The sequence below is a fragment of the Phyllopteryx taeniolatus genome, chromosome 6 (assembly GCF_024500385.1).
Source record: "Phyllopteryx taeniolatus isolate TA_2022b chromosome 6, UOR_Ptae_1.2, whole genome shotgun sequence".
Taxonomy (NCBI): domain Eukaryota; kingdom Metazoa; phylum Chordata; class Actinopteri; order Syngnathiformes; family Syngnathidae; genus Phyllopteryx; species Phyllopteryx taeniolatus.
Genome location: NC_084507.1, coordinates 19,466,623 through 19,479,204, shown reverse-complemented (window position 1 = coordinate 19,479,204; position 12,582 = coordinate 19,466,623). Strand labels below are relative to the sequence as shown.

At 39.3% G+C, this 12,582-nt stretch overlaps 1 protein-coding gene across 3 annotated transcripts; it reads right to left on the bottom strand.

The window, feature by feature from the left end:
- Positions 1-1,423: 1,423 nt before the first annotated feature.
- On the bottom strand, positions 1,424-10,090 carry si:dkeyp-97a10.2 (uncharacterized). Of its 3 annotated transcripts, XM_061777243.1 has the most exons (7): positions 9,930-10,083; positions 7,476-7,513; positions 6,961-7,153; positions 4,302-4,679; positions 3,185-3,424; positions 2,725-2,824; positions 1,424-1,707 (listed from the first exon to the last, which is right to left on the bottom strand). In XM_061777243.1, exons 3-7 carry the CDS (start codon positions 7,061-7,063, stop codon positions 1,647-1,649), a joined length of 882 nt encoding a protein of 293 aa, XP_061633227.1. In that variant the 5' UTR covers positions 7,064-7,153; positions 7,476-7,513; positions 9,930-10,083; the 3' UTR covers positions 1,424-1,646. The 3 variants fall into 3 exon arrangements, with proteins under 3 accessions (XP_061633227.1, XP_061633228.1, XP_061633226.1); XM_061777244.1 differs by lacking the exon at positions 7,476-7,513 and having other exon boundaries at positions 6,961-7,020; positions 9,930-10,090; XM_061777242.1 differs by lacking the exon at positions 7,476-7,513 and having other exon boundaries at positions 9,930-10,086.
- Between the last annotated feature and the right edge of the window lie 2,492 nt (positions 10,091-12,582).

Here is a 12,582-nt window from a genome sequence, read left to right as displayed (position 1 = left end):
CCAGTTCAGGGCGTAAGTCCGCCTTTCGCCCGAAGTCAACTGGGATAGGCTCCAGCGACCCGCGACCCTGAACAGGATAAGCGGTGTTGAGAATGGATTGATGGGCAGTCTGTAAAGGGTGACAAAAGACATTTCTAAAGCTTTAAGATCCTAGCGAACCAAAGGGACAGCCATTATCCTCACATGGAGGAAACATGGAACAGTGGTGAGCCTTCTCATGGGTCGCCGGGCTACAAAAGATTATAAACAATGTACAATGACTCATCCAGGAGACCAACTAAAGAACTGCAGGCCTCCCTTGCCTCCGTTAATATCAGTGTTCATGGAAGAGACTGGGCAAAAATGGCATACATGGAAGACTTCCAAGGCGAAAACCACTGCTGACAAAAGAGAACATAGGCTTGTCTTACTTTTTCAAAACAAAAATTCTGAATGATTCCCAAGGCCTTTGGGAGAATATTATATGGACTGGTCAGATGAAAGTTGATCTTTTTGCAAGGCGTGTGTGTCATTACATCTGGCGTGAATGTAGCACAGCATTTCAGAAAAAGAACGTCATACCAACAGTCAAACATAGTGGTGGTAGTGTGATGGTCTTGAGCTTCTTTGCTCCTTCAAGACCTGGACAATTTATTGTGGTTGGAACCATGAATTTTGCTCATTAACTGAAAATCCTGAAGGAGAATGTTCAGCCATCAGTTTGTGACCTCAAGCTGAAGTGCACTTGGGTTCTGCAGCATGATAACGATCCAAAACACACCAACAAGTCAACTTCTGAATGGCTTGGAAAAACAAAACGAAGGTTTTGGAGTGGCCTAGTAAAAGTCCAGACTTGAATCCAATTGGCCCCACGAGGCAAGCCAAGAGAAATGTGAAAACCCACCACCCACCCTATTACTATGGTTATCAGGTCCCCTACTGGCAACCGTTATCCCTGTACCGTGATCGTGTGTGGTGGGGTATAGTGTAATGAAATTGGGGAGACTGGTGGGGGTCAGGCGAGAGGGTCACAGGGCAATAATGACCCGTAACCGTCACGCCCACACAGGCCAACCAGCACCCCAAAGGATGTGCGAATGTATGTGGTGCATTAAAAATCCACGGGGGGAAAGCATGGCGGGCCAGAGAGCAAGCCGGATTGCCAGGACACCTGGCCGAGTGTCCACCCAAGCCCAACACTGCCCTCCCCCCACAGATGGGTGTATGATGCATTAAAACTGGAGGACCGACAAGGGCAGAGAATGAAAGGTGACCAACTTTTCTTAAAGTTATCCATTTGCTTATTACATTTGGCAGAGATATTTTCTAGTGTTATATACTCTTATGACAAGATTTTGCCATTGGTTAATGTTGATAGCTTGTTTACCTTTCCAGTTTAACAGTATTGTTGTTGTTTTTTTTTAGTGATTGCTAGAATTACAAGTATTGGTTGAGCATGTTTATTTGGAATCACCCAGCAGACAAAGGTTAGGAGAAAGTGACAGTATTAAACACACAGTGTCAAGTGTAGCCCAGTAGGGGGCAGTGTAGCTATACCTGTAGTCTACTACACCATGTGAAATTGAAGTAAAAGTCCTGCTGATGACCATACAAAGAGTTCCTCAAATTCATTATGTAGATTTCCTCTTCCCGCTTCTGGGCACTTTTTAAATGTTGTCGTCCATATGTTCACGCAGCCTCTCTCCTCGGTTCCTTTTCCGGTACCTCCTGGGAAGGAAAAAACAAAACAGAAAGCAGGTACAAGCACACACGAAAATGACAAAAATTAAATCCTTCATTTTTTGTGTCGTACATCTGTCTAGTATGATTAATTCAAATTTGGCAGTAATCGGGGTAAGGGGGGGAAACATTTTCAATGGGAAATAGCCAACATTAGCCTAAAATAGTTGCTTCAAACCTCGTGGCAGACTTCCTTTTTGAGCGGAGGCATGTGAATTTCGTGTTTTATGACGAATCATTAAACTTTGCCGCCATGCTCCGCCCGCAAGCAACCAAGACAGAAATCTTTCACAATTTGGCGTCACCCATCTCTACCTTGTATAAACTACTCCTAAAATTTGGTAGCAGTGGGAAAAAATCTCTAGGATGAGTACGTCTTTGAATGCCGCCTAACAATTTCCCAGATAAGCCTAAATTGGGCAGATGAAAATCAAAATGGCAGACCTCTGTGTCTTTTTAGCCATGGGTTGTTGATACTTTTTTGTAAGTCTACTCATGATAGACATGTCTAACATGCACTCGAGTGGAGGCAGGAGAATTTCGTGTTTTATGGCGAGTCATCAAACTTTGCCATCTTGCTCTGCCCACACGATCAAAACTCACATGGTTCACTATCGAGCATCACCCATCTGCCAAGCATACGTATTTCAGATTTAGTAGCCATCGGAAAAAATCGTGAGGGCGAGTTCATCTTTGAAGGACTGCTGGAAAATGAGCCAAAAATGGTCACTTCAAAACCAAAATGGTTTTTCAGACATGGGTTCTTGAGACTTTTTTGTGTGGGTCTACTCATGATAGACGCCTAACAAATTTCATGTTGCTAAGTCAAATAAAAAAAAATCTACCAATAACAAAATCTGTCTATCATAATTAGTTCCCATTCAGAAACACTTGACAAAATCTCTTGGACAAATTTGTCTTTGAAGGAACCCTGGAAATGGTCAAAATGATGAAAATGGCAGGGGGGGCGCCTTCCATATTGTGTACTATTTTTTGTTTGTGTACCTCCACAGTAGAAATGCCAGGCCTCCTCCTAAGATCTGCAGGACCACCAGGCAAACAATCGCCACCGTCGACCCGCTGATGCCGTCCGTTTCACACGGTGCTGGCCAACAGGAGGAGGGAAAATCAAGAAGCTTACCAGTATGGTATGTAAGGAAGGAACTTCAATGCTAGTGTGTGTTAGCATTAAGCTAGTGGACTTATGTGGTTTGGTTAAACACGCCGTTGCTATCGTTTCTTTGGAATTTTTTGGTTTGTTTTGTTTTTAAAGAATTGTTCACTATCTACTGCTTGTTGTGAATTTAGTGCTTGTAACACATTTTGCTCACAACTCTGCCGAACGACGGCTCTTATCTCGAAGAACTAATAAGTCCCATCGAGCACGTATAACAGTTAAGTGTTCAGATGTTTTCCATTTCACACACTCTTTGCTCTGCATGAAATATAAAATGTATTTGTGTACCGGCCGTGTACGTGGCGGAGCTGTAGCCCATCTTGTTGCTGACCACGCAGGTGAAATGTCCGCAGATGGGCACCTTGGTGACCACCAGGGTGGCGCCGTCTGTGGAGACTCGGCCCACGCTGCCGGTGACGGCGTCGCGCTCGTGCAGCCAGCTGAACTGAGGCTCCGTGCCCCAAGCCTCGCCGCACACCAGCGACGAATGCGACACGTTGATGCTCACCGACACGTGGTGCACCGCCTCTGCACCGCACGGACACACAAAGTTCAAAAAGGTAACGTTGGATTGCTTCTTGACAAGTTTGATCAGAGAAATAGTGTTCAAAATATACATCAAAATGAAATATACATAGAATCAAAATATATTTAAAAAATCCCTAAAAAAAATGCTATATTCAAAGCAATTACAGATTTTTTTTTTAGACATATAAATGAAACTATCAAAATAAAAGAAACCCTGTATTATGCTCTCCTAAAAGGGAAATGAAAATCCTACAAAATTCATTCACTGACAGATTTAAATGCTAATAAAAGTATTCAATGATATAAAAATGTCAGATAATAATTAAATATATATATTCAAACATTCAATATGGTCTCCAAGAAAACAAAATATATTATAAAATATAATAAAATATATAAAGATACAAATAATAAATCTTTCCATATGTGCGCCAAATAAAGAGAGGAAAAGAAAATCCTACAAAATTTAAATGCTAATAAAGAATAATATATTCTAAAAATAAATGTATTAGATAATGTAATACAAACAATATAACTATAAAAATGTGGGGAAAATCCTTCAATATGTTCTCCAAAAGGGAGAAAAATTACAACAAAATCCCAATGTATTCCTTGACAGATTTCAATGCTAATCAAAATAGCTGAATATAATAAAAATAAATGATGAAATATACTGGTTAACACAAATAATCAACCATAAAGAGAGGAAAAAAACACCTCAATATTGTCCCTCCAAGGGGGGGCTATAACATCTTGAAACTGTTGTGCGTAATAATTACGATTTAAAAAAAAAAAAAAAAACCTAATCAAACATTTTGTTCATTGAATGCTCTCCTGCTACCTGTTGTGTCCCGCACGTAATATCCTAAAATCTCACCGTAGTCTCTGACGATGCAACGCGCCGTGCTGGATTGTGCCGTCTTTCCCGTCACGGTGACGGCGTAAACGCCCGCGTCGGCTTTTGCGTACTCGCTGACGTGCAGGACGCTGGCCTGTCGCTCCACGGTGGCGCGCACGTTGGCTCGGGCGGCGGCGCACTGGACGGGCAGCCGGGAGCTTCCTCCGGGACAAGCGGCCAGCGCGGCCCGCCCGTCGGGGGCGCCGCTCTCGGGCTCCCGGTCCCAGGTGACGGCCGACACCTCCTCCGGGGAGCCGGACTCGATGTGGGCGCGCAGGACCAGGGTGGAGCCCGGGATGATGTACAGGGGTTCCTCGTTGGAGATGTGCACCGATAGGCACTCCTGCCCGTTAGGAACTGCGTGCGGCAAGAGTGTATTTATTATCATGCAAATATCATTTTCGTAACCAAATTAATCATGTGAAAATACTTTTACAAAAATATGATGTACTATATTTTATGAATTTTTCAGGTATGAAGCGCAAAAAAATTCAATTAGTCAGACGACTCACAGTGAATTCTCTCTCGTTAAAGGGAACAGGTGTTTGCTGGGCGACACTGCCACCTACTGGCGTTTTATGGGCATTGCCTTGTGATATTAATCTTGAGCGCCACTGGTGCCTCAACTAACGAGTTTCAAGATACGAGCTGTCGTTTGGCCGTTTTAAAAATTTTTTTTTTAATTTACAAAAGTTCAAGTTATGAGCGCTAGACGGTGGCAGCGAACTTCTCATCAGTTCTTTAAAAAAAGAGGCTTCAAACTCGCTTAAAGTTTATTTTAAATAGAGGCGCATCGATTAATCAACAACTAATCGATGAAATTAATCAACAACTATTTTGAGAATCGATTCATCATTTAATGACATTTTGTAACTTCAAATGATCCAAATCCTCGAAATTTCAATAAATATCCGCTGATTTCTGTCGTCCTCCATGAAAGCAGACTGATGATGTTTGTGTTGAATCAAAATAAGACATTTGCAAACATGACACCACAGTCATCGGCCTCATCAAAGACAGTGACGAGTCTACGTATCGACAGGAAGTGGAGCGGCTGTCGCAACCTGGAGCTGAACACGCTCAAGACTGTAGAGATGATCGTGGACTTCAGGAAGCATCCTTTGCCACAGCTGCCCCCTACGCAGTCCAACTGCCCTGTGTCAACAGTCGAGACCTTCAAGTTCCCGCAAATTACAGTCTCTCGGGACCTGAAGTGGGAGACCAACATCAACTCCATCCTCAAAAAGGGCCCAGCAGAGGATGTACTTCCTGCGGCTTCTGAGGAAGCCCGGCCGGCCTGCCACAGGAGCTGCTGAGGCAGTTCTACACATCGAATCAGTCGTGTGTTCATCCATCACAGTCTGGTTTGGTGCTGCCACAAAAAAGGACAAACTAGGACTGCAACGGGTAATCAGGACTGCCGGAAAAATTGTCGGTACCTCCTTACCCACCCTTGAGGACTTACATGCTACCAGAACTAAGACAAGAGCGTGCAAAATCCTCTTGGACCCTCCACATCCTGGTCACCACCTCTTCCAGCTTCTTCCCTCAGGCAGGCGCTATCGATCAATGCGAACTAAAACCGGCAGACATTCCAACAGCTTCTTCCCTCTTGTCATTAAACAATTTATATTTGAACATAAGCAGTAGCAACATGTAGACAGAGCACGCAACAACACTCACAGACATATTATTTATCCTCTGTGGGAAAAAAAACGACTAATATTATTTTAGCTTCGTTGCATGGTCTTCTTGTGTTTCATCATTAAAGCTATGTGTAGTATGTCTATGTATTATACTGCCCCTGGTAGCCGAGCCGCCCACACCAGAATGATCAGCACAATGCCCATTGAATTATCACAATGCACCGTTTAATCTAATATTAATCTTAAACTACAGTATATTTATATAAAGTACAATACTGTAAAGTGCTATTTGTCTCTATTAAAAAACACATTGCAATTTTTTTGTTGTTTTTGAGGCGCTGGATATAATGGCATTTCCGTTCTTTTCAATAGGGGAAGATGATTTGCGATACAAAATTGTGTTTTGAGCGTAGTCACAGAACTAATTAAAATTGTACGTCAAGGGGCCACTGTACTTGTACTGATGTTTGCAGTTCAATGGTTGTCACACCTTCAATGAGGAAAATATTTTTTTAAATCTGAATTTTCCTAAAAAAAAAATCCCCCCAAATAAATTGACACATTTAAATGCTTATTTAAAAAAAAAACTGCAAATTAAGTAAAAATCTTAAAATAAAAAAATGGAAGAAAAATTAAAAAATGCTTATAAAATAAAAAAAGTAATCAAAAGAGTAAGATATGTATAGTATTAATATGGAATACACAATATATAAACAAAAGAATATGAATTTTTTTTTTTTTTTTTACATGCCAAAATTCTAGATAGTACAATACAAACATAAACATGAGCACATAATGAGATTTTGATTGACCTTTTAGCATATTGAAAGTCCTATTACTCCTAATAATGCCACTTGATATGGAGACAGGCAAAATGGTGATAAAGGGACACAGGCAGGGTGGAGCAGGTTATTTAAGTTTGTTCTTATTACATCGTGTCCAGTACATGGGACAATAGACAACATGAGAAAAACAAGCAATTCATCACTTACACAGAAGCAGCAGTGTGGCAGCTCTCCAGCACAGGAAGTCCAGTAGACCCATGACGCCAGCTGATGTGGACACACAACCCACACAGATATCAGCGTATGGCATTACTTCATTAATAATAATATGAATTATTCAAGCAAAGTAGTATCCCATCAAAAAATACTTAGCTCTCCATGTACTGTACCACCATCATGACTGAAATTAAAATGCAGTAAAAAGAAGGTCTAAGTATTGATAAAAAAACAAAACAAGACAGAGGTTTTATTCCTAGAAAGTATATTTAATATTATTGTAGAACACTTACATTATGCACAGTTAACATTAACACTGCACTTAATTATAGGAAAATAAATTATTTAAACGATTCAATTAAATGTATTGCACATAAAAGGTAAATAAAAATTGTATCAAAATAAATGTTTCAAAAGAAACCGGTCTTAAAGATGAAATGCAAATGTTTTGAACGTAAAAGTTAAATACAACTGAATTGTACTTGGACGGTAATTCTTTCACATACCAGTAGGGGGAGCCAGCATACCACTTTGAGAACCACTGCTATAGGGAAAACCATTCACAATTTAGCATCGCCATTCTGTCTACTACAGTGCCTCCCATCTTTTATTGATCCATGTCAACAATTTTTTTACATAAAAAAATATATTACATGAAAAAAATGTGCTGACTAAAGGTGAAAAATTAATTGACAACTAATTGATTATCAAATTGATCGACAACTTTTTTTGATAATCGAATCGTTTTTCAGCCTCTCGAGTTTGTAAATATCTCATATTTCTTTAGTCCTCCATGAAAGCAGACTGATTATCTTTGTGTTCAATCAAAATAAGACATTTCCAAGCATCTGCTTTTACTTTGGAAAACAATGTTCATCATTTTTGCCTATTTTCTGACCAAACCAGTAACTGAATCATAATCAATTTATGTTTGTGAATTTTCTGCACGAGCAATTTGAAATACAGTAATGTCCTCTTTTTTTAAATAAAGGAATTATTTTTTTTATCCAATTCATCAATTAAACAAAAACATAATGGACAGATAATTGATTCTTAAAATAATTGTTAATTGCAGTCCTAATGCTGAAAAAAAAACCCAAAACAATTTAGCAGATAAAATTTTGTTTTTGAAATGTTTTTTAAGCTACAGTTAGTCGTGTAAAGTGCCAACAATAGATACAGATGGTTGGAACAGATGGAAAACAATAAACGTGAAAGGAATTTGTGGGAAAGTTCAAGCCAATCTATTATCTAAAATACAGTTGTGCTCATAAGTTTACATACCCTGGCAGAATGTATGATTTCTTGGCCATTTTTCAGAACTATGAATCATAACACAAAAACCTTTCTTTCACTCATGGTTAGTGCTTGGGTGAAGCCATCCATCCATCCATTTTCTGAGCCGCTTCTCCTCACAAGGGTCACGGGGGCGTGCTGGAGCCTATCCCAGCTGTCATCGGGCAGGAGGCGGGGTACACCCTGAACTGGTTGCCAGCCAATCGCAGGGCACATACAAACAAACAACCATTCGCACTCACAGTCACACCTACGGGCAATTTTAGAGTGTTCAATTAACGTGCATGTTTTTGGGATGTGGGAGGAAACCGGAGTGCCCGGAGAAAACCCACGCAGGCACGGGGAGAACATGCAAACTCCACACAGGCGGAGCCGGGGATTGAACCCCGGTCCTCAGAACTGTGAGGCTGACGCTCTAACCAGTCGTCCGCCTGGGTGAAGCCATTTATTATCAAACAACTGTTCACTCTATTTCAATCATAATGACAACAGAAACTACACCAATGACCTTGATCAAAAGTTGACATAGCATTGAGATATTGGCCTGATAACATGCACACAAGTTGGCACAAATTGGTTTGAATGGCTACTAAAGGTAACCATCTACACCTGTGATCTGTCTGCTTGTAATCAGTGTGTGTCTGACAGATCCTTGCACTGACATCTCTGGATTCCGAGTCATGGGGAAAGCAAAAGAATTGTCAAAAGATCTGCGGGAAAAGGTAATTGAACTGTATAAAACGGGAAAGGGATATAAGAAGATATCCAAGGAACTGAGACTGCCAATCAGCAGTGTTCAATCTCTAATTAAGAAGTGGAAAATGAGAGATTCTGTTGAAACCAAACCACGATCAGGTCGACCAACAAAAAAAACGGCCAGGAAAATTGTTCGAGATGCAAAGAAAAACCCACAGATGACTTCAGCTGAAATACAAGACTCTGAAAAAAGTGGTGTGGATGTTTCAAGATACACAATAAGGAGGTACTTGAAGAAAAATGGACTGCATGGTTGAGTCGCCAGAAGAAAGCCATTACTACGCCAATGCCACACACACAAAAAAAAAAAAAATCATGCTTACAATATGCCAAACAGCACAGAGACAAGCCTCAAAACCTCTGGAACAAAATCATTTGGAGTGATGAGAGCAAAATTGAACTTTTTGGCCACAACCATAAACGTTACATTTGGAGAGGAGGCAACAAGACCGATGATGAAAGGTGCACCATTCCTACTGTGAAACATAGAGGTACATTGCTGATGTTTTGGGGATGTGTGAGCTGCCAAGGCACGGGGAACTTGGTCAAAATTGATGGCAAGATGAATGCAGGATGTTATCAAAAAAAAATGTGCAATATATATATATTTTTTTAATTATATATTGTTTAAGTTTATCAACTTTCTCACATGCCTTTCCCTTTCACATACTTTTCGTTGGCATGGTTTTGGCGTAATGCTGTTTACACACAACAAACGGCGCTAAAAAAAAAAAAAAATTGGGCTTTTTGTGGTTAGCAGAAGTAAAAACAATAATGTCATGCAAATTTTGAGGCTATTTCTTTCATTCAGTTTAATTGTCGTGTACAGCACTGGCGCGATCGCAACTTTCCCAGAGTTGGACTGAGGTCCTCCCGCACGTGACTGGAAAGCCTGAAAATTCACCCACCTTCCCCAGAAGTTTTCTCTTTGCCTTCCTGATGGTCAAAGTTCAGCTGCTAAAGTACCCTGAAAAAGACAAATCGAAAAATCTCAACGCACAGACAGAGACGTCGTGTTGAGATGGATGTCGCGGACTTGGGAAAAGTGTGGGCAGGTCACATTGCTTGAGCGAGGAAACACCTTGTTTTCAAGCTGTTTCCTCGCACTGGAATCCACCCCTCTTTCCTGTACACTAAAAGCTTCCTCTGCCCTCCGACTAGATATCTCCATTGTTAAAACGAGCTCACACTAAACCACAATAGTAACAGCTGGGTCTCCATTAGCATAGCATGTAACCATGGCAACATCCAACTGACAATTTAATAATACTGTGCTCATCAAATATCCTCTGACCAAATGAGGTTATTTTATCCAGCTAGAATTAATGGTTGAAAACAAGTCTGATTGGCTTGAAATTTCTTACACAAATTGTGATGAATCCAAAAACAGCTGTGTATATGTCAGAACCCACTCTGATATTTAAATTGCCAAAAAGGCTTTTTTTTTCTTTTCTTTTTTAAATACTGGTAAATTTTGAGCCAATTAGACTTGTTCTCAAACATTCATTTTAGTGAGAGAAAATACTGACTTTAACAGCAATTTACCAAACTCGCAGCAAGGCCTTTGTGTGAAAATCTAAGTCAATGTATCATCTAAAATGAAAGGTTTTGAAGTCTAATTGACTTGAAATTTCTCACACATGTGAATTATAGTAACAAAACTGTAGTAATTCTAAAGTAGGACAAAGCGTGTTAAACGACACTGAGATATATGAGAAGAGATATGACTTGATTAGATTTTTTTTATTTTTTTATTTTTTATTTGATTTTTTTTTTATTTCACACAAATCAGTGTTCTACAATAAGGTAGTAATACGAAAATAATGTTGCGGGTGTCACAACCCACTGATTAAATATTTTCTGATGTGACATTTCACATAAAGACAACTTTTTTTCCTCAAGACCTAGCTATCACCTAACGTTCTGAAACGCTAAAAAATATTTATGACTGACTTGAAATTTCCCACACAACTCTGTGTAAGTCGGCAAGTCGCACTAAGCATGTATGGCAAGCAAAGCAAACCAAATCAAATGTATTTATATAGCGCATTTCATACAAAAGGTGCTTTACATTATTAAAAACGAAAAAAAAGAGCTTATAAACTTAAAACAAAGAGGAAAAAAATACTATTAAAACCGCGTACAGTGCAAAGAATATAATTTAAAAGTGGAAATGCTCTAAAAAGCATGGGAAAAAAGAAAAGTTTTTAACCTGGACTTAAAACCATTCACACTTGGGGTTGACATTACTTCTGTTGGCAACTTATTCCATTTGTGTGCAGCATAATAGCTAAATGCTGCTTAACCATGTTTTCTTTGGACTCTGTGCTCCACTATTTGACCTGAATCTGTCGATCTCAGAGCCCTACTGGGTTTATATCCCATTAGCATTTCATTCATGTATTAAGGACCTAAACGAAAAAAAAAAACATTTAGTGGTTTATAGATCAGTAGCAGAACTTTCAAATCTATTCTAAAGCTGACTGGAAGCCAGTGTAAAGACTTTAGAATTTGAGTAATATGCTCTGACCTCTTTGTTTTGGTCAGAACCCGAGCTGCAGCATTCTGAATGAGCTGCATCTTTTTAATGCTCTTTTTAGGGAGTCGGGTCAGAAGACCATTACAATAGTCAAGTCTACTTGAGATAAAAACATGGATGAGCTTCTCCTGCTCTGCTTGACACATGCAAGCCTTCACTCTGGATATGTTCTTCAGATGGTAGAAGGCAGTTTTAGTAATGTATCACTGTCATGTTAAAAAAAAAAAAGAATCTGACAAAATTTCACAAAACAAATGTATTATTTATTTATCTATATCAGTGATTCTCAAGCTTTTTACACCAAATCCCACATAAAAAAATACTTAGCTTTCCGAGCAACACTATAATGACCAACAATAAAATACTTGTACAGTACTACCTATAATTTTATCAAAGCCACTGTGACATTATTCACAGTTTGAACATTGACACCATAAGTACAGGTAAATAAAAACTCTACTCAATTTTTTAAAAAACAAACAAAACTTAAGTGCAAATGTAATGTACTTAAAAGTTAAATGCAACTGAACTGTACTAAAAATGTACTGTACTGGAAAAGTAAAACAATGCACAGTTTATATGCATAGCTACAAACTTTATTCTAATATATTTGGTTATATTTCAGATTTGAAATGCAAAATTTTTTTGCGTTTTATTCAGTGATTATTTCACACGTACTCGTACCACTCTGAGAATTATTGATCCATGTCATCTAAAAGTAATGTTCTAAAGATGTTTGAAGCCTGATTGACTTGAAATTCCTCACACGTTGCAGTATCTGTGTAGCATCAGCTGCGGTCAGGGGACGCAAAGTTTGGGTCAAAGATTGCATTCCTGACCACTTGTCCACCACTGGATCACATTATTCTTATGAAGGGAAACCGGTGACAATGCAGGACTTCGACATCATTAAATAGTCTTTGTGCTGTTGCCTTTTTATCCCGCATGAGTGAGAACAATACATATTGTCTTTGCTTCTGAATTGTATGTAGGGAAAAAAAAAAGGATTTATATGTGAATTT

Excerpts from the sequence above, each read along its gene's own strand:
- si:dkeyp-97a10.2 (XM_061777242.1), bottom strand. The coding sequence starts at position 7,063 with ATGCCATACGCTGATATCTGTGTGGGTTGTGTGTCCACATCAGCTGGC. Across the intron at positions 4,680-6,960 it reads TGCCACACTGCTGCTTCTGT|TTCCTAACGGGCAGGAGTGC; the intron begins GTAAGTGATGAA and ends TGCCGCACGCAG. Across the intron at positions 2,825-3,184 it reads CTCCGCCACGTACACGGCCG|CACCGTGTGAAACGGACGGC; the intron begins GTACACAAATAC and ends CCTGTTGGCCAG.